Here is a 21,922-nt window from a genome sequence, read left to right as displayed (position 1 = left end):
CTAGCTGGAGCCTTTGGGGCAGGCCCCAGGCAGACACGTGCCCGCCATTAGATTGAGGTCTCCTGTGTGTTCTGCACCCTAGGGCTGCCAGGAGGTGGGGGAAGAACAGCACTTGTGGAGGAATCCCCAGCACAGGAAACAAGTTTTCTCTACCTTGTATTAGAGGAGCTTTAGAACGCCCACGCACCTTAGAACTTACCAATATTCTATCTTGCATGTTTTTATATCATGTCATTTGGGTATATCTTGTTTCCCCAAATAGGAGAGCTCCTTTTAGGGCAGGAACTGCAACTTACATTTCCTGTACTCCCCACCTAGTTCTCAAATATCTTTATCTTGCTTTATCCTCCAGGGATGAACTACTCATTATCTCCCATGCACACCATGCTGTTTCTTGCACCAGTAGCTTTGCTCGTCACTCTCTCTGATTAGAATGCTCTTCCCAATTTTCTGCCCTTGGTTAGCTCTTACTCACCCCTCAAGATTCAACTCAGAAATTATTTTTAGCAGGAAGCCTTCCCTGAGCCCCAGGCTGATGTTCCTCCTCTGTGAGTGTAAGCTCTCATCCCTGCTCTGCAATAATCTGTTTAGGTGTTTGTCTCCCCTCTTAGACTGCAAGTTCTTCAAGGGTCAGCAAGCTGGTAGATATGTACCCTTTTAGATCTGCAGTGCCTGGCAGGCAGTAAGGACTCAGTGTGTTCTTACTGAATCTAACTAAAAAGCTAGTGCATGGGCCAGGCGTGGTGGCTCACACCTGTAATCCCAGCATTTCGGGAGGCCGAGGTGGGTGGATTACCTGAGGTCAGAAGTTCAAGACCAGCCTGACCAACAAGGTGAAACCTCGTCTCTACTAAAATACAAAATTAGCCGGGTGTGGTGGTGCATACCTGTAATCCCAGCTACTTGGGAGGCTGAGGCTGCAGTGAGCTGAGACCGTGCCATTGCACTCTAGCCCAGGTAACAAGAGCAAAACTCCATCTCAAAAAAAAGAAGAAGAAGAAGAAGAAGAAGAAGAAGCTAGTGCCTGGCATGCTGTGAATCATTAATGATTAATGATAAAAGATTCAGCCTGGGAAAGAGTAGTGATTGCTCTCCCGAGTCCAGGAGGTTGGCCCTGGCATGGTACAAACAGGTTCAAAACAAAGGGCTGGAGACATCTGTGATGCTGACTCAAATTTTTCGCTGGGGATAATGTCTGTTCCAAAGTCCAGAATTTCTCAGTGCCCCCATCTGACAGCTCCAGCTTGGAGGCTTCTAATACTATTCATTAAAGATAGACTCTAATGGCAACTCAGACAAGTCTCTTACAGAGGTAAGGGCCCTGCACCCCTCTTAGGGAGTCATTGGGATTTGGAATTGCACTGGCTGGAGGCCCTTCCCATGGAATAGGATTTGATCCATCCAAATAAATGGCTCTACAGGGTTAGCCTCATGGGCTTAGCCATCTGTTTCCACGATTACCAGGAGATAGGTATTCAGGAAGCCCCAAAGGGAAAAAATGGCAGGCTGACTGCCCAGAAGACCAAAGAACCAGGAGAGTGTTCATTCGGGTCTGGCTCTGGTGATGAGCTTCAGGAGATTCCTAGGGCAATCCTGTCGATGGTGGCAACTCAGTGTTCATCCTGTGTCCGAAGCATTACTGAAACTTTGATACTACAAGAACCATCCTTCTGTCTTACTTCTGAAGGCTTGGGCTGAACTACTCCTCAGGTAAGAGAAAAATTGCAAGCTGTTGACTTTCCCAAAGTCCAATAGTGCCTAAATCCTCAGGATACTTCTTGGTGAGTTGGTTTATCCCTTTACCTTATGGCAGAGGGCAGTTAAAAATTGTTTTATTTCACCCAGAGCTCTGAGATTTTTAGATTCTAATGAGTTGAATAGGGGTGGTCAGGCTGGCTCCACAGACTTAAATATTATTACTGGAGGAAAGCGGAGCTGCCTTCAGATTTCTCTGGAACCAAAATGCTTTCTCTTGCGGCCCTGATAAGATTACCGGGCTGCTGAGCCGCCAGTGTTCAGATTTCCCACGGAACCGCGCTCGCCAAGCTCTGGCTGGCCGTGCTGTGAGGAGCCACGCTGCGGATCAGGCTCTGAAACCCGACTCCTTTCCAGGAATGCACACTCACCCCCTCCTGTGATAGGGCCTGGGCTGGGCCCTTAAAGTCTCACTCCCCAAATTCCCCCTGTCGTCGCAGTCCAACAAATGGAAGATGTCTGCTGAGTGGGGGCCAGTGTGACAGTGAGGGTCCCACAGAGCACGTGGGAGCCAGAGAAGAATGTGGGGTATTTTGGCATGCCGCAAGTCCACCGAGCCAAACTCTAGCTTTAGAGGCTGTGCAATTCCTAATTTCGGCCGATCAGCTCCAACCAGCAGCCAACATATGGCTCAGGGAGAGGGTGGGTGGGTCAAAACACAGCGAGGCCGTGGGTGTTTCTCCTAGTGTTTCACGGTGAAATATCAAAATAATCTTTTTAAGACTTGGATTCGTTACATGTTTCTCTTCTATCTCCTAGCCCCATAATTTAAAAAAAATGTGGTAGAAAATGTTTACTGAAGTAAAAAGATACGGATGAAAAAGTAGGTTACAAAACGAACACATCATATACACCAATATGTACACACACACATGCACGCACACACACACAGACTCTCATCAGAGTAATACTGACAGTCTGTGAGAATGAAAAGACATGAGAGCTCCATAATTTTTAAGTAACATTTAAAATACAAGATCCAGTATGTAATAAGGGCCCAATAAATACTGAGATTTGCAGTTACCCCAGAGAAAATGATTCATTTATTGACTCCACCTAAGTTAGAAATTCATGATTTTATCAGTGCCATGATGTGCCTACAATTTAGTTGAACAAACAAAGGATTTAGTCAGTGAAAATTATACTTTTTTTCAAGTGACCTCAGGCTATTGGCAGTGCACACAATTTATATTTAAGCGACCAAGAATATTAATTTAAATGTGACATCCTACGCCTCCAGCTCCTTCTTTACACACTTCTGTCCTCTGGGTTCCTATCCACAATAACATCACCTATTATCTCTTCTAGAAGAGAATCACATTTATAACATAACAGGTTTGTATTTCTTAGGGAGTGGTGGATATTCTGCTTAGAACAATCAAAACCAACATATCTAAACCCTGCTTGTCAAAAAAAAACCATGATCTTTCTACCGTCTTCAATATTTGCTCATGCAACAAGCCTTTCTTGATGCCATTAGGCTCTAAACGTGTAAGACATGGCCCCTGCCCTCAAGGAGCCTTCCAGGGTGACAGTCAGGGAGGCTGACAGTTCCAGTTCTGCCTAGTGTTCTGATAGTGGCTTGAGCAAAGTGCTCTGAGAGTGCTGGGGGCATCACAGAGGTTTCCAGAGGTGGAGACGTTTGAGCTACAGACCGAGAGGGGAAGGAGTTCCTTATTTCTGCTAATCATTTATTAAGCAAACTTTTATTGAGAAATTATATGACTATATGCCAGGCACTGTGCTCATTCTGGAGACTCAAAGACCAGTGAGACAATCCCTGCCTGCAAAAGGCTTTGTATGGAGCTATAAAAGTTGGTACTGCCATTTTCCCTGGCACCATAGAGAACTTCACTCTTCTGGGCAGCTTGGTGACTTCTGACTTCCCTTCCAGCACATGGTCTTTACTCTTTTCCACTCTCTCCATTCTTATTGTATCCCGAAGTCAGAATATACCTGGACTCAAAAAGATGCTTTCTCCCCTGGTTCCCTTGCTCACTCCATGAACTGGCATGTTTGCTGTATCATCCCTGCTACATCACTGCTGCCAGCTGCCTCAACACCTCTCAGAGTTTCCTACTGTCCATGGAGCAGAATCCAGGGCCATACACCTCTGGCCTTCAAGGGTTGCAGATGGCCTCTGCATGAATTAGAAAAAGCCACCCGTGTGAGGCTCAACTAGGCAAGGAGATTTTGTATGAACAAAAAGTAACCTTTTCCTTCAAGTGATTTGGATTTCAGCTCCCACTCACCCACTTAGCTGGGCATCTACTATACTCAGTGACCTTGGATTTATCTTAATACTTTCATTTTTTTCTGTTACTGCTTTCCTACCTTCCTTCCCAGCCGGTTGGACAAAGCTGGCATGTTCTCCCTGTGCCCATTCCTTATACCTTCTCCTCCTCACCCACATCTTTCTTCCAAGGCTTCTTCTGAACCTAATCTAGTCTAAACTCCTGCAGAACTCATGATCTGCAGCAGTATTCAACTGGCACTTATGCATTTGAAGATTATGTATATGACAGGATATAGTCAGTCTCATTCCCTTTATTGGGTTGTGAGCTTTTAAAAGGCAGGGATCAGATGGCATCTATACTTTGTTTATTCCAGAGGGCTTTATGAGGGCTGAAGTAATGATTGATGTTGTTGATAATGGTAACAGTGACTTTAAAAAAAGATCTCTCAAAGACTTCCAATGGGTACATGAGCTTTAGAGAATGAATGTTGAGTAACCCTTGTTGGTCTGGTTTGGATTCCTAATACTGAGAAGTAACATAACTTCATTTCTTTCCATATACAGTAGCCCTTTCATGTCCGAAAAGTGAGTTTCACCTCTCAAAAGAGGGTTTTACTCTGAGATTTTCAGAAACCCCATGGCCGGGCGCGGTGGCTCAAGCCTGTAATCCCAGCACTTTGGGAGGCTGAGGCGGGTGGATCACAAGGTCAGGAGATCGAGACCATCCTGGCTAACACGGTGAAACCCCGTCTCTACTAAAAAGTACAAAAAACTAGCCGGGCGAGGTGGCGGGCGCCTGTAGTCCCAGCTACTCGGGAGGCTGAGGCAGGAGAATGGCGTGAACCCGGGAGGCGGAGCTTGCAGTGAGCTGAGATCCGGCCACTGCACTCCAGCCTGGGCGACAGAGAGAGACTCCGTCTCAAAAAAAAAAAAAAAAAAAAAAAAAAAGAAACCCCCAAGTCCCACTCCTGCATAACATGCTTCACCATGAAAAGTTTACTTCCTGGCTAAGAATTGTCACTTCCCTGGCCCCTAGTTTTCCTCTTTACTTTCTTCACTAGCAGTTGCAGGGTTTTTTTGTTTTTTTTGTTTTTTTCCCCCCCCAGGCATTTTGACAAAGAAACTTCAAAAGCCGCCACTGTCCAACCAATAAATTGACACCCTGCAATAGATGCAGGGTGATTTGTCAGGCCTCTGGCTGGCTGAGCGATTCCCTCCCGTGTCCCTCCCAAATCCTAGCACGGGAGTGATTTTGGTATCTTGTGGAATCCTGCATAAGTTACTAAACGTCTCGATAAGGAAGGGCCTTCTCTTTTTTTGCAATCCCCTCCACCCCCCAAGCCACACAGGAAGTTGCTCAGCTGATAGTTTCAGTGCCTCTGCCATACACTATCCCTTCCTCAACTGAGGGGGGAGAAAGTGCCTCTGTGGAAGGAGACCCTCCTTGTTTTCCTAGAACAAAGTTGACACTTGCATTTGGCCCTCCAGTAGCAACCTGCTTGAAGTCTAAGAGTTGCTTTCCTCTTATCTCCAATCCGTTTCTTCAAGAGGTTAGACAGGTCATACATCATAGTGAACCTGCAGCCTGGGGCCTAAGGCACTTCGTACACTTCCAGAAGAGGGAAACCACTTCTAAAACAATATCTTAAGGAGCCTTCACCCAACCCAAGAAGCTGGGCGTTGCCTGGGCCATTTCCCTCCTCTGCCCTGAAGCAGTGGCCAGCTCAGAGAGAACCCTGTTGTTTTGTGCTTGTGTGATCTTTGGGTGGATGTGTGCACACCACCTGCTGAGCTTCGCTGTGTGCGTGCCTCACCCCCAGCCCTAATCTGCCTGAGCTTCCTGGCCTTACAAATGTTTCTATGGAGGGTCCATCTTAGACTCCAGTGGTTCTTGCACTCTATAAAGTCTCCTTGAATGTAATTCCCTGTTCCTTGAAGACAACTGGTTGGGCTGGATGCCTGGATACAGCTCCGTGATTTCTCTAAAGTACAAATTTATTGCCCCTTTAGAGAAGTCATGAAGCTTTGCCGGCAAGCACAGTCTAGCTTAGAAAAGACAACCAGGACCAGGAGTGGTGTGGCTCATGCCTGCAAATCCAGCACTTTGGGAAGCCAAGGCTTAGAGGATCACTTGAGCCCAGGAGTTCAAGACCTGCATGGGCAATATAGTGATAACTTGTCACTACAAAAAAATTTAGAGCTAGCTAGGCATGGTGGTACACACCTGTAGCCCCAGCCACTTGGGAGGCTGAGGTGGGAGAATCCTTCCAGCCTGGGAGGCAGAGGTTGCAGTGAGCTGAGATTGTGCCACTACACTCCAGCCTGGGTAACAGAATGAGACCCTGTCTCAAAAGAAAAAAATAAAAAGACCACCAGGGCCCAGGCACAGAGCCTGGAGCAGGGAAGAGATAGCGGAGTTAATTGTGAATCCTGATTGCACTGACCACAGTCTAGTGAGCAACACAGGTTTCCTTTTGAATATGAGTGGGAATCACCTTTAAAACTATATAACATTAGCATCTTCTCAAAAGCCCCAGGTTCTACTAAGATTGACTTAGGGCTACATATCAGGTCTTATCTGCAAGGGGGAAACATACCGAAGCCTCAAGATGTGCAGAAGAGAGGGATGTGGGGAATACACCCAACCGCTCCTCTGCTGAGGTTGGAACAGAACAAGGAAAGTCCCCAGACCTCCTCTCAGCAGGCAGAGAAGTGCGGGGCCTGGCTCTGGCACAGCCTGCATATGTGGCCAGCATACCTCCGGACACACAGCTTCAGAGGCAGGGGTGTCCAAGGGAGTCTTAAGTTTTATCAGAAATAATGTCATTCGACTGATCAGTGAGGGGAACTTTTCAGAAAGTTATGGAAGAAGATGCGACAGATCCAGGAAGGACTTCAGAAGCAAGAGGACAACTGGACTCTCTAAAATGCCACTCCGAAAGCGAAAAGGGAAGCCCACAGACCCACCAAGGCGTGCTGGCCTCGTGTTGCCACTTCTGTTTCCCTTTCAATACTCATCTCTTCAGATTCAAGGGCTTCTGCCTTCTTGCAAAGTTTTTGCTGACACGTTTACCCGTTTACAAACCTTGGCTGCACCTAACTTTTTTTTTTTTTTTTTTTTTTAGCATTTAAGTTCCTAACCAAAATACCCGGGCCTCTAGGAAAGCCGTTTTCTCTCCCTCTGATGTCTTTCCTTACCAACCCCAGCCTGCCCACTCGGGTGTCCTAGGTGGGACCAGGGATGATCCTCCGGAGTTGGCCAAGGAGGCATCGGAACAGCAGGCATTTGCCCTTCTAGTTGGCAGCAGCGATGAGCCGCGTGCTCCATGCTCAGAGCAGGGGCAGCCGCCCGGGGAAGGGGCGCCCGGTACCCCGCTCACTGCCCAGCCCCGCGTCCCTCTCCAGGGTCCTTTACCTCCATGTCCTTCAGGTGCCGACTCTGAGGCGGACGCACCCGCTCGCTCGGGTCGGAGCTCACGATCCCCGCTGTCCCCTCCACTCCCGGCCGTGGCCAGTTTCGGGCTGCGGCGGGCACAGGGCGAGTGGGCGGCGGCGCGCGCCCGGCTGCGCTCGGCTGCGGGACTGCCCCGGCCGCGGGGGCCCTGCGCGAGAGAACGAGGAAGGAGGAGGAGGGAGGGAGGGAGGAAGGGGAGGGGAGGGGAGGGTGGGGAGCGGGGAGGGAGGCCGACGATCAGGGTTTAAATTTAGACGCAAATCTAAACAGATACTGTCCCTCCCAGGGCAGGACTCAAGAGCGGGAGCCACGACTCCATGTGCCCAAACATGGGGATGGGCAGCTGCAGGGCCCCTCTGTCTCGCGAAGTTTCTCAGGACCCTGGGCTTTGCCACGGTCTCAGTCCTTCTCAATGTCTCCCTCCCTTAATGCGTCTTCTTTCTTTTTCCTGTCCCTTCAAGAATTAGAGTGGTCCTTTAATTCTTTTGATTTCCTCTCTTTTCGATTTCCTTCTTCTGTGTCCATCCGTCCTGCTTTCCTTCTTCCTCTCCCTCTTTTTAAAATTGCATTACTGTCGTACCTGGTTTCCCTGCAGTTCTTGGGTGGAGTTCGAGGACCCTAGCTAGTGGAAGGCGTTTGTGTTCCCCCAAAAGAGGAGCCCTTCAGACGGAGGCTTCAGAGCTCAGCTTGGCGCCGTCTTTTCCCTTCGCACGTCTTTTCCTTCGCACGTCTTTTCCTCTCCACCTTCCAGGAAAACACTATCTATCCATCTATCATCTGTGTACGAGGAGAAGGAGGAGGAGGAGGAAAATGAGGAATCCACGCAAAGTTTTCCAAGCTCCCTGAAGTGATAAATCTGTTCTTCAAATCTTGCTTTGACTGATGCATTCGGTTTTTTGGGAATTTTGGCTCCCACAAGCTACTTGCTAAAGGGCCTCGTCTCCATTCCTGTTAAATATAGTAAAGGGCAGGATGCTCAACATCTGATTCCCACGGGGCCCAGCATAGCAACCTTCCTTTGGGGCCATCCCGGCTGGGCAGCAAAGAGACCGCGTGGGAGGGATGCGGGGACTGGAATCTGCACCAGGGCAGATCCGCTCCCTGCTATCCGGATCCCTGCTCCCTTCGGACCTTTTGGCAGAGAGAAACAGGAAAATGCCTTCAGAGACCTGCGAGTGTCAGGGTATTGGCTGGATATATGACGCCTCTGGGTTATCCCACAGCATTCTCACTGGCCCGACCCCAACTCAACCGGGGAGGGGAGCCCCGTCAGAGGCGGCCAGTGGGACAGGTTATGGTGAGCGCTGTGAAGAGACATGTGGAGAAACAGTAGAGAAAACAAGCTGAGAGTCTGCTCCTGCTACAAAGACTGCCCTGATTCTGCTTATCCAGGCACCATCTGTGCACTTTCAGGCACTTAGATTGTTGCTTTGGGTACCAGTCTTAGAAATATGGCGTCCTTCATGTCCTAGAACTTTCTAAGGCCCAACTTTCTAAAACACTGGCAGCCCTAATGTCAGAGTGGCTTCTAGTTCTTTAGCTTAGCTAAGTATAGAGGAAGACCCCTGGTTTTAGAAACAGACTGAGGGCTTAATTCCAGCTCTGCTACTTTCTGGCTGTATTTTCTTTCTTTCTTTCTTTCTTTTTTTTTTGAGACGGAGTCTCGCTCTGCCGCCCAGGCTGGAGTTCAGTGGCTGGATCACTGCTCACTGCAAGCTCCGCCTCCCGGGTTTACGCCATTCTCCTGCCTCAGCCTCCTGAGTAGCTGGGACTACAGGCGCCCGCCACCTCGCCCGGCTAGTTTTTTGTATTTTTTAGTAGAGACGGGATTTCACCGTGTTAGCCAGGATGGTCTCGATCTGCTGACCTCGTGATCCGCCTGCCTCGGCCTCCCAAAGTGCTGGGATTACAGGCGTGAGCCACCGCGCCCGGCCCTGATATTTTTTTATTTAGAGCCAGGCACTCAGGGACCTAGTGAAAAGAGCCCTCACTCTCAGGAATTAATGGTGAGCCGCTCCCAGTCCAGCCACATGGCTGCTCAGGTGAGGACTCTGGAGCAGAGTCGGCAGTAAGGAAGGGTATTTACTGGTAACCTGCAATGCACGCTTTTGCTTGTGATATTTTCCGTTCTTCTTTTTAAAGGTTCAGGACATAGTGATGACTGCATAGTCTACTACCAGGTCTTCTAACTCTGCTCCACAGGGCCTTTTCCTTTCTCCTTCTACCTAGTCCTCCTTTGTGCTCAGAATGGGGCTGCCCCAGCACAGGTTTCTGGCTTCACAAACAGGAGGGCGGAAGTGCTTACCCAGAGGAAACCGTTAGGCCCAGATAACATCACAGTCACCCAAGGTGACTTGCAGCTGCTCCCCACGCCCTGCTCAGGCCTCCCTTGGCTGAGAACAAATGACCACAAAGCAAACAAGCTTGGCCTCCACCATGCTCCTGGGTCCCCAGTGCAGAGCTGAATGCTGCTCCAGAGCTATCTGGGCCCCAGACTGGGACTCCTCCTGAGGGAGGGGCTGGAAAAAGGGGAGGGAAGGACCAAGAGGTAGCCCGAGCTGTGTTTCGGCAGCCACGAGTAGGTGTGGTATGTGTATTCCTCTCATCTTCTTCTGTCCCTACAGAAGATCTCCAGGAGCCAGAATAGCAGTAACTCTGCTGATAAACACCCAGGTTTGCTGGGTTATCTGGGATTGTAACTGGCTGCTCTGGGGGCTGGGAGGAAACAACAGCCCAAGGGGAAGGGAAAGTGACTTTCAGAGGAGTTGGTTCCCCTCTCTTTCTGGGGGTCTGGCTAGCTAACATGGAACCACTTCCTTCACTCCACCCTGGGCCCTTACCCTTCATATACCCTGATAGTCAGAACCAGCCACACAATAAGTACAGGTCATCAGGTAACTAACAATAAGAACACCAGGCTGGGCGCGGCAGCTCACGCCTGTAATCCCAGAACTTTGGGAGGTGAGGCAGGTGGATCATGAGGTCAGGAGTTAAAGAGACCAGCCTGGCCAACATGGTGAAACCCCATCTCTACTAAAAAAATACAAAAATTAGCTGGGCATGGTGGTGTGTGCCTGTAATCCCTGTCACTCAGGAGGCTGAGGCAGGAGAATTGCTTGAACCGGGGAGGTGGAGGTTGCAGTGAGCCAAATTCTTGCCACTGCACTCCAGCCTGGGTGACAGAGCCAAGACTCTGACTCAAAAAAAAAAAAAAAAAAAAAAAAATGCCAGGCGCGGTAGCTCACGCCTGTAATCCCAGCACTTAGGGAGGTTGAGGCAGGCAGATCACGAGGTCAGGAGTTTGAGACCAGCCTGGCCAACATGGTGAAGCCCTGCCTCTACTAAAAATACAAAAATTAGCTGGATGTAGTGGCATGCTCCTGTAATCCCAGCTACTTGGGAGGCTGAGGCAAGAGAATCGATTGAACCCGGAAGGCAGAGGTTGCAGTGAGCTGAGATTGCGCCGCTGCACTCCAGCCTGGGCAACAGAGTGAGACTCCATCTCAAAAAAACAAAAAAACAAGAACAAGAACACCAGAGATACAGCTCAGCCAGGGGAAGGACGTGTGGGGAGGAGCCAGAGGTTCCTCCGGGCATATAGAAGGCCCTCAATACATATTTAGTGAATGAGGCCAGGTGGTAGCTCACACCTGTAATCCCAGTGCTTTGGGAGGTGGAGGATGGTTTGAGCCCAGGAGTTCAAGGCTAACGTGAGCACTGTAGCCTTGGCAACAGAACAAGACCTTGTCTCTAAAAAAAAAAAAAAGTAAAATAAAAATAATTTGGTGAATATGTGCATGAATGAATGAACAAGTGAAGCAAATTAGGATTTTCCCCTTTAAGTCAAAGACAGAGTCTTTCAGAGATGGGTCTCCCATGGGAATAAAGACCCAGTGGGAGAAAAGATCATGAAAGGCCACAATAAGTAGTAACTTAATTAGCTTTCAAGCAGAATTGCAAAGAGCTCCAATCAATCAGCTGTTTATAGTGGACACATTTATTTTAAAAATGAAGAGCAAGAAGCAAATATTCTTTTTTGACTACAAATACTACCTAGTATGGTATAGGCAAATGCATATATAGGTAAAAATTACCTAATATGGTATTAAGCAAAATATCATCTATATAATACAGTTATATTAATAGAATGTATAAATATATACAATATAAATATATAAAATAATATAAACATATAATATATATAACATTTTACATAATACCATTCATTCCTAAATTCTGATAAATTGGCAAAACAAAATATAATGAAACACACACACACACACACACAGGAGTTTGAGAACAGCCTGACCAACATGGTGAAACCCCGTCTCTACTAAAAATACAAAAGTTAGCCAGGTGTAGTGGTGTGCGTCTGTAATCCCAGCTACTCGGGACTCTGAGGCAGTAGAGTAGCTTGAACCTGGGAGGTGGAGGTTTCAGTGAGCCAAGATCACCCCACTCACTTCAGCCTGGGAGACAGACCAAGACTCCATCTCAAAAAAAAAAAAAAAAAAAAGAAAAGAAAAAGAAAAACATACAAAATGCCAACAAACATGTGTAAAAAAAATTTCCATCTAACAACCATCATACTTAATTTTAGGAAAGAAATAAAGTTGTATGCTAAATCTATTGGGTAAAAGTGGGGTAAGGAATGAGGTTTTACATAATTTAAACCAGCTCCCTCAAGTCACTGATTAATTACAATAAGGAGAAAAGCAACCTTACAGAGAAGAAACTTTAATAGACATAATATTAATCAAGTGACCAAAGTCAACATCACCAGTAATGAAACAAATTGACGTCACATGATGGGATGCAATAAGAATGCACCATCACTTCTGTAATATTCTGGCCAAAAGGGCATAACTTGAATCTAATCATGAGGAAACATTGGACAAACCAAATAGGAAGACATTCCTCAAAATGACTGGTCTGTAATTTTCATAAGTGTCAATGTCAGGAAAGTCAAGGGAAGGCTGAGGAGGGGTTCTGGTTAAAGGAGACTACAGAGACATGATAACTGGGTTAAATGAGTGGTTTGAGCCAAGCATATTAAAGGAATTATTAGGATAATTGGCAAAACTGAAAGGAATTCTGGGTGGGAGGCTATATGGGAGTTCTTTGTGTTAACTTTACAACTTTTCTCAAAGTTTAAAATTATTTCAGGCTGGGCACAGTGGCTCATGCTGGTAATCTCAGCACTTTGGGAGGCCAGGGTGGGAGGATTGCTTGAGCTCAGGAATTTGAGACCAGCCTGAGCAACATGGCAAGACCCTGTCTCTATAAAAAATAAAAAAATTAGCTGGGCATAGTGGTATTCTACAGATTGTAGTCCCAGCAACTTGGGAGGCTGAGGTGGGAGGATTGCTTGAGCCTGGGAGGTCAAGGCTGCAGTGAACTGTGATCATGCCACTGCACTCCAGCCTGGGTGACAGAGTCAGACCCTGTCTCAAAAAATAAAAATAAAATAAAAATAAAATAAATAAATAAAATTGCTTCAATTTTAAAAATTAAGAAAAAAGGTAGTTGGGGGGAGGAATTGAGCCCTCACACTGCTTTGATTCTGGACTGACTCCTGTGCCAGCCTTCTGTCACCCCCTCCTCCTTACCCCCACCACAGAGATCCACTGACAAGCCGGGGCCTGAGGACACTGGCCGTGGAGAAAGACAGGCCCAGAGAGAGCCTCATCTTCTGGAATAATAGAGAATGGATACAGGAAGAGGAAGATTATTCAACTATTTCTTGGTAAAAATAACTTTGTGCTGTTTGAGTGGTTACAGTAAACACATGTATTTTCATAATTTGGGGGGAGAGATTTAATTTTTAAAAAAGAAGAAAACAAAAGAGTCCCAGACTGGACTGAAGAAAGGGTGGCTGTGAGGATGGAGACTGCACTCAGCTCAGGTGCTCTGAGGAAAGGGGTGGGTGGTCTCCAGCTGAGAGAAAGGCCAACGATGGATGGGCCTAGGAGAAGACTCTGGTCTAATAACTGAGGCTAAAAAACAGTGTTGATGGAAAACCCAAGGGGATGACTTAGAGATCCCAAAAGATTACAGCCTTCTCCTTCTAGCACATTTTCCCAGGTTTTAGGAATGACATTTGGTAAATCTACCAAGGAAGCTCGAACCTTCTTAAACCTAAAAAGTATATCATGTAGGGCACCTGCACAACAGTTTCAACTCAGGCTGTAAATTAGAATGACCCAGGGAGCTTTGGAAAAAATCTTTCTTGACTGGATTCAGTGGCTAATGCCTGTAATTCCAACACTTTGGGAGGCTGAGGCAGGAAGATCGCTTGAGGTAGAGACCAGTCTGGGTAGTGTAGTGAGACCCCATCTCTTAAAAAAAAAAAAAAAAAATCTGTCCTAGCTACTCAGGAGGATGAGGTGGGAGGATCACTTGAGCCGGGAATTCGAGGCTGCAGTGAGATACGATCATGCCACCGTACTCCAGTCTGGGCAACAGAGTGAGACCCTGTTTAAAAAAAAAAATCTGGGCCTGGGCCCCATGCTAGAACAATAGGGAGCGGGGCCTGGTGTTAGTGGGTTATTCCTGAATAGTCTAAGCCAGTTTTAGAAATATCATTCCCCTTGCCAGAAACTGTATTAGGGAGGGATAAGTGAGGAATGTTGGCTAATGAGACAAAAGGGGGAAAGCATTACCCTTTCTGATAAAGAAACACACAGGAAGAGATGCCCTGTAAATATTGGGTGTTATCCTACCTTATAAGGATGCCTGGAACTGCAACAGCCATTTTGCTACCATGAGGCAAAGCTGCGAAAAGCTAGAATGTAAACTCCATGAACACAGATATTTTTGTTTCTTTTCTTTCACTGTGTATCCTGTGTGCCCAAATCAAGGCCAGGCACAAATAGGTGCTCGGTGAACATTCATTGGATTAAAAACCCAATAACTTTGTTGAGGTGCTGAATCAAGCAACCCTGGGATGACTTCCCCCTCTGGACTTCTTGTTATGAGAAACAAGTGCTTCCTTCCTCCTCTCCCCTCCCCTCCCCTCCCCTCCCCTCCCCTCCTGTCCCCTCCCCTCCCCTCCTGTCCCCTCCTCTCCCCTCCTGTCCCCTCCTCTCCCCTCCTGTCCCGTCCTCTCCCTTCCTTTCCCCTCCCCTCCCCTCCCCTCCTCTCCCCTCCTCTCCCCTCCTGTCCCCTCCTCTCCCTTCCTTTCCCCTCCTGTCCCCTTCCCTCCCCTCCCCTCCCTTCCCCTCCCCTCCTCGCCTCTTCTCCTCTCCTCTCCTCTCTTTCTTTTTCCTGAGACGGAGTCTTGCTCTGTTGCCCAGGCTGGAGTGCAATGTCTTGATCTTGGCTCACTACAATCTCCACCTCCTGGGTTCAAGCAATTCTCTGGCCTCAGCCTCCTGAGTGGCTGGGATTACAGGTGCAAGTCATCACGCCCAGCTATTTTTAGTGTATTTTTTAGTAGAGACAGGGTTTCACCATGTTGGCCAGGCGGATCTCAAACTCCTGACCTTGTTATCCGCCTGCCTCGTCCTCCCAAAGTGGTGGGATTACAGACATGAACCACGGCGCCCAGCAGAGCAATACATTTCTTTATGCCTTAAGCCATTTGAGTTATAATCTTCCCTCCCCCACCCCCGGAGACGGAGTCTCGCTCTGTCACCCAGGTTGGAGGGCAGTGGTGTGATCTCGGCTCACTGCAACCTCCGCCTCCCGGGTTCAAGTGATTATCCTGCCTCAGCCTGCTGAGTAGCTGGGATTACCGGTGCCCGCCACCATGCCTGGCTAATTTTTGTATTTTTAGTAGAGATGGGGTTTCACTATGTTAGCCGGGCTGGTCTCGAACTCCTTACCTCAAGTGATCCTCCTGCCTCGGCCTCCCAAAGTGCTGGGATTACAGGCGTGAGCCACTGTGCCTGGCCGAGTTATAATCTTTTGTTATAGCTGAAGGTATTCAACTGAGTCAGATAGATATAAACTTTAAGAAGACAAAATCAGACACATATATCAGTACAAAGAAAGAAGTTGACCCTCAGAAAAATGTGGAGCAGAGATGGGGAGAAAGAGACTGGCAGGGAAGGGTAGAGAGAGAAACACATGCGCGCGCGCGCGTGCACACACACACACACACACACACACACACACACACACACAGAGAAAGAGATAGAAAGATGGGAGAATGCAACACAGAAAAAGCGAGTGAGAAACCTAACATCACTCGTGGAGGAAAAACAATTTTAAATTGAAAAAAATAAGAGTAACCATTATCAGAATTTGAAGTGTTTTAATTCCTATCTAAATTTTAAACAGCAATGGGTATTGATAATCCTTTTTCTCATTCTTAACAAAGAACTAATTTCTTCTAGAAAATGAGGTGATGTTTAGTTAAAATTAAGGTTTTTTGGATGTAATTTCTTTAGGATATTGTTAGTAAGGTTAAGCGACTTTGCAGTTTTGCCTCTAAGGGCATTTGCTAATACAAATGAGTATCTTGAAGTGGGCAAGAACTTGTCCAAGCTCGAGGTTACCCACTTGGCCTTAAAACAATTATCTCCAATAATTCTATACAAATAAAGTGAAACAGACTATAAGAAATAAGAGTATCCAAATCCCACCTATGACTCATCCTCCTTTGTCTTTTTACATGGATAACAGGCAGAGAAGTATGTCAAAAGTTTTCTGCACAACGTGTTCTTGTTTTTGACTTTGGCAAAGTACTCATTTGCAAAAACATATTGAAAACCTGGGTCCCCACCTGATAGTTTCTCTTTCCTTCTTGTAGTGGCCTCAGTATCCATCCATTTGCTCATGACAGAAACCTGGGAGTCACTCTTGATTTTTCGTTCATCTTTAGCAATCAGGTGCCGCAGTTCTAGCTCTGAAATACCCTGACATCATCGCCGCTCCCTCCCTCACTGTCACTGCCGTCTTACATCAGGATTATGAAAACAGTGTCCTAGTTCATCTCTGCATCTTCTAGTTGTTCTCCTTGCCTCCAACCTTGACTTGTACTCCCCCCCACCCCATCTATTTTCCACTCCACAGGCGGTAATCTTTCTAGAACGTGTAACTGGCTCCCAGGAGCACTCAGGATAAAGGCTGACTTCTTAGATGTCTCACTCACACCTTTTCCTGACATGGCTGCACTTATCTGCCTGGCCTGTTCTCAACAGAGAACAGCCAGTATTCCAGACTCCAGGCATTCTGAGCTGCTTTCAGGTCCCTGAATGGGCTCTTCCCTCTGCCTGGAATACATTTCCTGATTTGCACAAAGTGAACTCTTATTCATTTTTGAAAGAGTTCTTGGTTTAGGGTTTCTCTAGGAAGATGATCCTGACCGCCACCCGTTTCTCCAGTCTCCTACCGCCTGGGAGAGAGACGTTTCCTATGTGCCACTCAACACCTGTGCTATTACTGCCATTGAAAGAATTATTATATAATTGCCCATTTACTTTCTTTTTTTTTTGTTGTTTTTTTTTGAGACGGAGTCTTGCTCTGTTACCCAGGCTGGAGTACAACGGCACGATCTCGGCTCACTGCAACCTCCGCCACCCAGGTTCAAGTGATTCTCTTGCCTCAGTCTCCCCAGTAGCTGGGATTGCATGTGCCCACCTCCATGCCTGGCTAATTTTGTATTTGTAGTAGAGACGGCGTTTCACCACGTTGGCCAGGCTGGTCTTGAACTCCTGACCTCAAGTGGTCCATCCACCTCAGCCTCCCTCCCAAATTGCTGGGATTACAGGTGTGAGCCACTGCGCCCCACCCCATCTACTTTCTTCATTTTCTCATGAAACTGTAAGCTTAATAAAGGCACATTCCACCCTATCTTGGTCAAAGTTCTATGATCAGTGTCACCTTCAAATCTGGTGAATCAATACATGTTGGATGAATGAGTGCACACTAGCCCCATGCAAAAAGGTAGATAATTCATTTTGTAATCCATTCTCACATGCCCACTTAAAAATGCAGTAATAACATAGGGAGTTGTAATATACAATATACCATAGCACAGTTAAAGGCCTGACCTTTTTTCCTAATTACCACATATCAACTAGTTTACGTACTATCATGTCCTTGTATAAAGTCACAGCTCCTGGTGCTGAAATCTCTTGCATGTTTTTACAGTTTGGGAGTATGTTATAATTACACTGTCTGCTTCCTGCTGTGTGATAATCTTTGAGACTTTTAAAGACTTTTCTCATCTTGGTGTACCTAATACCACTCTAGGACCCATGAGGCAAGCATAGAGTTCATACCTTGTGAGTGTCATTTATCTGAAAAGGCAATAATAGATCCTTGAGCCTTTGAATCAGAGTACAAGCTAAATACTAAATGTGTTGAAGCAGTGTAAGACTGGATGTTGCTGGATACTGAGGAAGGCCGGAGGGACAAGGATGGAGTGCCAAGGAAGGCCTTGGGGGCAAGAGGAAGAAGGTGTTGGCTTAGGTGTGCTCAGTGCAGGGGCTGATGGCAGAGCTTTGTGCCGAAGGATCCTGTGAGCAAAGAGCCCCAGAAGCCTGCGGAGGGGGTAGAAGAGAACGTGAGCTATTGCCAGAGCCAGCTTCAGTCCTCAGGTTTGCAGGGCCCGCTCCAACAGGGTGCACATCAGCCCTTTGAGTGGACACAAAGTTTGGAATCCATTTCAGTCTCCTTATGGAGATCCTGCTGCACTCAGCATGTTGTTCTGGGAGAGTTTTGCGCTTGGTGTTTGCCTCGGTGAAAATGGGTGAAATCTGCATTTTGAAGATGATTGAACTTGAGTAGAATGGCTTCTGATTTGTATTTTCTGCTTCTGTTTCCTTCATTGCACATGGAAGGGCTTTTAGGTGGCAACAAAGAGAAAGAGCTGGGATGAGAGTAACCAAGGGAAAGAAAGATTTGACAACAAATTACCTATAGATAACCTGTAGGCAAAGGGGCCAAAGTGAGGCCTGGGGATTCGAAGATCCTACCAGATAGGTGACTTGCAGAGAGCAAAGTGACTTTATCGTTCTCCTTTTCTAATTTGAGGAGAGTTCTCATCAGTCACCCAGGGATGTGGTAAGGAACTCCTAATCAAAATGACCATAAATCTGAAACCATAATGAAATGGGTTAAGCACTAATCTGACCCCTCACAGCCAGGCTGTCAATGAAGCAAAGGACGCAGACAGCCCCTGATGGAAGTCACACAGGGAGATGAATGCTTTGCTGCAGAAAGGGGAATGGTGTGGGTGGCAGCCGTTGGAGAGAGGGGTGGGGGTGGGGTGGAAAAGGAATTTGCATCTCATGGCTCAATCAGATCTGAAACCTAACATCCTGTTTTTCTGTAGGTTGGGCACATCAGTAGCTGAGAGACTCCTCTGACCATGGTCAGCCTCAGGAAGTGAGTGCCAACAGCCTTGCAGATGGGAACTCAACTCCTGAGTACCCATGCCTGAAAAGACATAAGTCCCGCTCCCACCGGCACCAGACCCCCTGCCCTCCCTCTACCCCAATACTAGAACTCCAGACCTCACCCCTCCTCCCCAGAGACATATCAACAGGAAGTTAAGTCAGCTGGAACACTCTGTTCCCTTGACATTTCTGTTTTAATTCTGCAGCTGTGTTTAAGGCTTCATGAATGATCTGTCTGGCACGGTCTGTTTGTCTGCCTGATGCTTCTTCTCCCTGCACCAGGTCATGATTACCCTAAGGCTGGTAGAGCAAAACTAGAACTAGGGTTGGTAAGAAGGAAGTGGGATGGTAAGAAAGGGCATTAGGGACTGTAGTATTAGCTGTTGATGAGCTAAGGAGGATGATCTGATTGCTCGCTCAGGGAGAAGGAATTCCTAAATCATTAACAGTGTGCATTGCCCATAGCTCTCTTTCCTCACCCCCTTATGGTATTTGTCTCTACGTCACATCATAGTGATGTATGGGTGTGTCTTTTCTCCTCAGTATTCTATAGTGCCTACTTACATGCCCTATTCATGCTTATTCATGTTCAGGAAGTAGTTGGTAATTGAAGGAATGAGCCTTCTCTCCTTCCTTTTATCTCGTCAGCTTATCACTTAAAAACAAAAACAAGCCATAGCTTCCAAATTCAACTTGGTCCTGCTCAGGGTGGTATTTCTTAATTTCTTGTAGCTGCAAATCACAGTTCTGTATCCTTGCTTGCCAATGTCTGTTTTGATATTCATCTAGTTGGTTCTGAGACATATCAGAGCACTATTTTGTTCTTTCCTGGCTGCTTTTTCTTCTACTGCCTCTCGTCGAAGTCTAGAGAGAAACTTAGAGATCTTCAGTTTCTAAAGCCACTAAGAACCTAGAAGGAAAATGGTGATTAGTCTCTCCAAGTTCTTCTTCCTCAACAGACCCAAAAAGAGTCTTCTCCATTCACTGGTCCATCGGGATCACATGTGTGAAACATCAAGGCTGGCTTTAAAGGACCACCCAGCAAATGGCTTATTTTTAGTTACACGAGCTGGATATGCTTTGTCAGTCACTCCGCTTGAAACCTAAGCATGAGAGAACATAGCTCACAAGACAGGTATGGCCCCATATGTCTCCATAAGCCCACATCTAGAAAATACATATGCAGATTTTTCTGTTGACAGTTGGTCATCCTGGGCTATCATTTCTAATGCGTGACTAGTTTCAACCAAATTTAATATTTTAAAACCAGTCTCAAAGCCCTATATTTTAAAAAGTAAAACTAGAAGTGGGCCAGGCATGGTGGCTCATGCCTGTAATCCCAGCACTTTGGGAGGCTGAGGCAGGTGGATCACGAGATCAGGAGTTCAAGACTAGCCTGATTAATGTGGTGAAACCCCGTCTCTACTAAAAATACAAAAATTAGCCAGGCATGGTGGTGCACACCTGTAGTCCCAGCTGCTTGTGAGGCTGAGGCAGGAGAATCACTTGAACCCGGGAGATGGAGGTTGCAATGAGCCAAGATCACATCACTGCACTCCAGCCTGGGCGACAGAGCGAGACTCAATCTCAAAAAAAAAAAAAAAAAAAAAAATCTATATAAAGCCCACAGTTAACATTATAGTCAACAGTGAAAAACTGAAAGCTTTCTTTTTTTTTTTTTCTTTTTTTGAGATATAGTCTCACTCTGTCACCCAGGCTGGAGTGCAGTGGAATGATCTTGGCTCACTGCAACATCCATCTCCCAGGTTCAAGTGATTCTCTTGCCTCAGCCTCCCAAGTAGCTGGGATTACAGGTGCGTGCCACCACACCTGGCTGATTTTTGTATTTTTAGTAGAGGCGGGGTTTCGCCATGTTGGTCAGGCTGGTCTCAAACTCCTGACCTCAAATGATCCACCCCACCTCAGCCTCCCAAAGTGTTAGGATTATAGGCATGAGCCACTGCACCCAGTCAACTGAAAGCTTTCTAAGACCAAGAACAAGGCAAGCTTGCCTGCTCTTACCACTTGTATTCAACTTGGTACTGGAAGTCCTTGCCAGAGCAATTAGGCAGGAAAAAGAAATAAAAGGGATACAAATCAGAAAGGAAGAAGTAAAATGATCTGTTCACAGATGACATGATCTTATATGTAGGAAGCCCTGAATATTGTACACCAAAACACAGTTAGAGTTATTACATGAATTCAGCAAAGTTACATGATACAAAATTAGCATAAAAATCAGTTGTGCTTTTATTGTACTAACAATGAACAATCCAAGAAAAAAATTAAGAAAACAATCCCATTTCCAATAGCAACAAAAAGAGTAAAATACTTAGGAGTAAACTTAACCAAGGAGGCAAGCTGAGAACAACACCTATACACTGAAAACTACAAATCATTGCTGAAAGAAATTAAAGACACAAACAAAAACACACTCTGTGTTCATAGATCAGAAGACTTAATGTTGTTAAAATGGCCATACCCCCAAGGCTGTCTGCAAATTCAATGTAATACCTATCAAAATTTCAATAGCTTTTTTTTTTTGCATAAATAGAAACAAATTTAAAATTCATATGGAATCTCAAGGGACCCCAAACTGCCAAAACAATCTTGAAAAAGAACAAAATTAGAAGCTTCACACTTCCCGATTTCAAAACATATTATAAAGCTACAATAATCAAAACAATGTGGCACTAGCATAATGACAGACATATAGACCACTGAAACAGAATAGAGAGCCCAGAAATAAACCCTCATGCATATGGACAAATGATCTTCAAAAAGGTTACCAAGACCATATGATGGGGCAAGGACAATCTCTTCAATGAATGGTGTTGGGAAAGCTGGGATATCCACATGTGAAAGAATGAAGTTGGACCCTTACCTTACAGTACATACAAAAATTAACACAAAATAGATTAAAGACCTAAACCTAAGGCCTGAAACTATAAAACTCCTGGAAGAAAACAGGGGGAAAGTTTTATGACATTGGATTTGATGGTAACTTCTTGAATATGACACCGAAAGTGTAGGAAACAAAAGCAAAAATAGACAAATGAGACTATATCAAGCTTAAAAATTCCACCACATTAAAGGAAACAACAGTGAAAATGCAATCTATGTAATAGG

General features: G+C 46.2%; 1 protein-coding gene and 1 long non-coding RNA gene across 12 annotated transcripts in view; one reads left to right on the top strand and one right to left on the bottom strand.

The window, feature by feature from the left end:
• RCSD1 (RCSD domain containing 1) overlaps window positions 1-7,578 on the bottom strand; it is a 75,797-nt gene extending 68,219 nt beyond the window's left edge. For all 11 annotated transcript variants that reach the window (XM_065531809.1, XM_065531828.1, XM_065531823.1 and 8 more), the window contains exon 1: window positions 7,407-7,578. Coding sequence is in view for 4 of the 11 variants with exons in the window: in XM_065531817.1 (XP_065387889.1) it covers window positions 7,407-7,412 (6 nt within the window). In the remaining 7 variants the exon portion in view is untranslated. The remainder of the gene's footprint in view (window positions 1-7,406) is intronic.
• Window positions 1,220-19,990, top strand: LOC135967737 (uncharacterized). Its single transcript, XR_010581934.2, has 3 exons — window positions 1,220-1,710; window positions 13,066-13,191; window positions 18,730-19,990. It is a non-coding gene; the product is annotated as an uncharacterized lncRNA (long non-coding RNA).
• The last annotated feature ends 1,932 nt before the right edge of the window (window positions 19,991-21,922 follow it).

This window comes from Macaca fascicularis, chromosome 1, assembly GCF_037993035.2.
Source record: "Macaca fascicularis isolate 582-1 chromosome 1, T2T-MFA8v1.1".
Classification (NCBI taxonomy): domain Eukaryota; kingdom Metazoa; phylum Chordata; class Mammalia; order Primates; family Cercopithecidae; genus Macaca; species Macaca fascicularis.
This window is presented reverse-complemented; position numbering and strand designations above follow the sequence as displayed.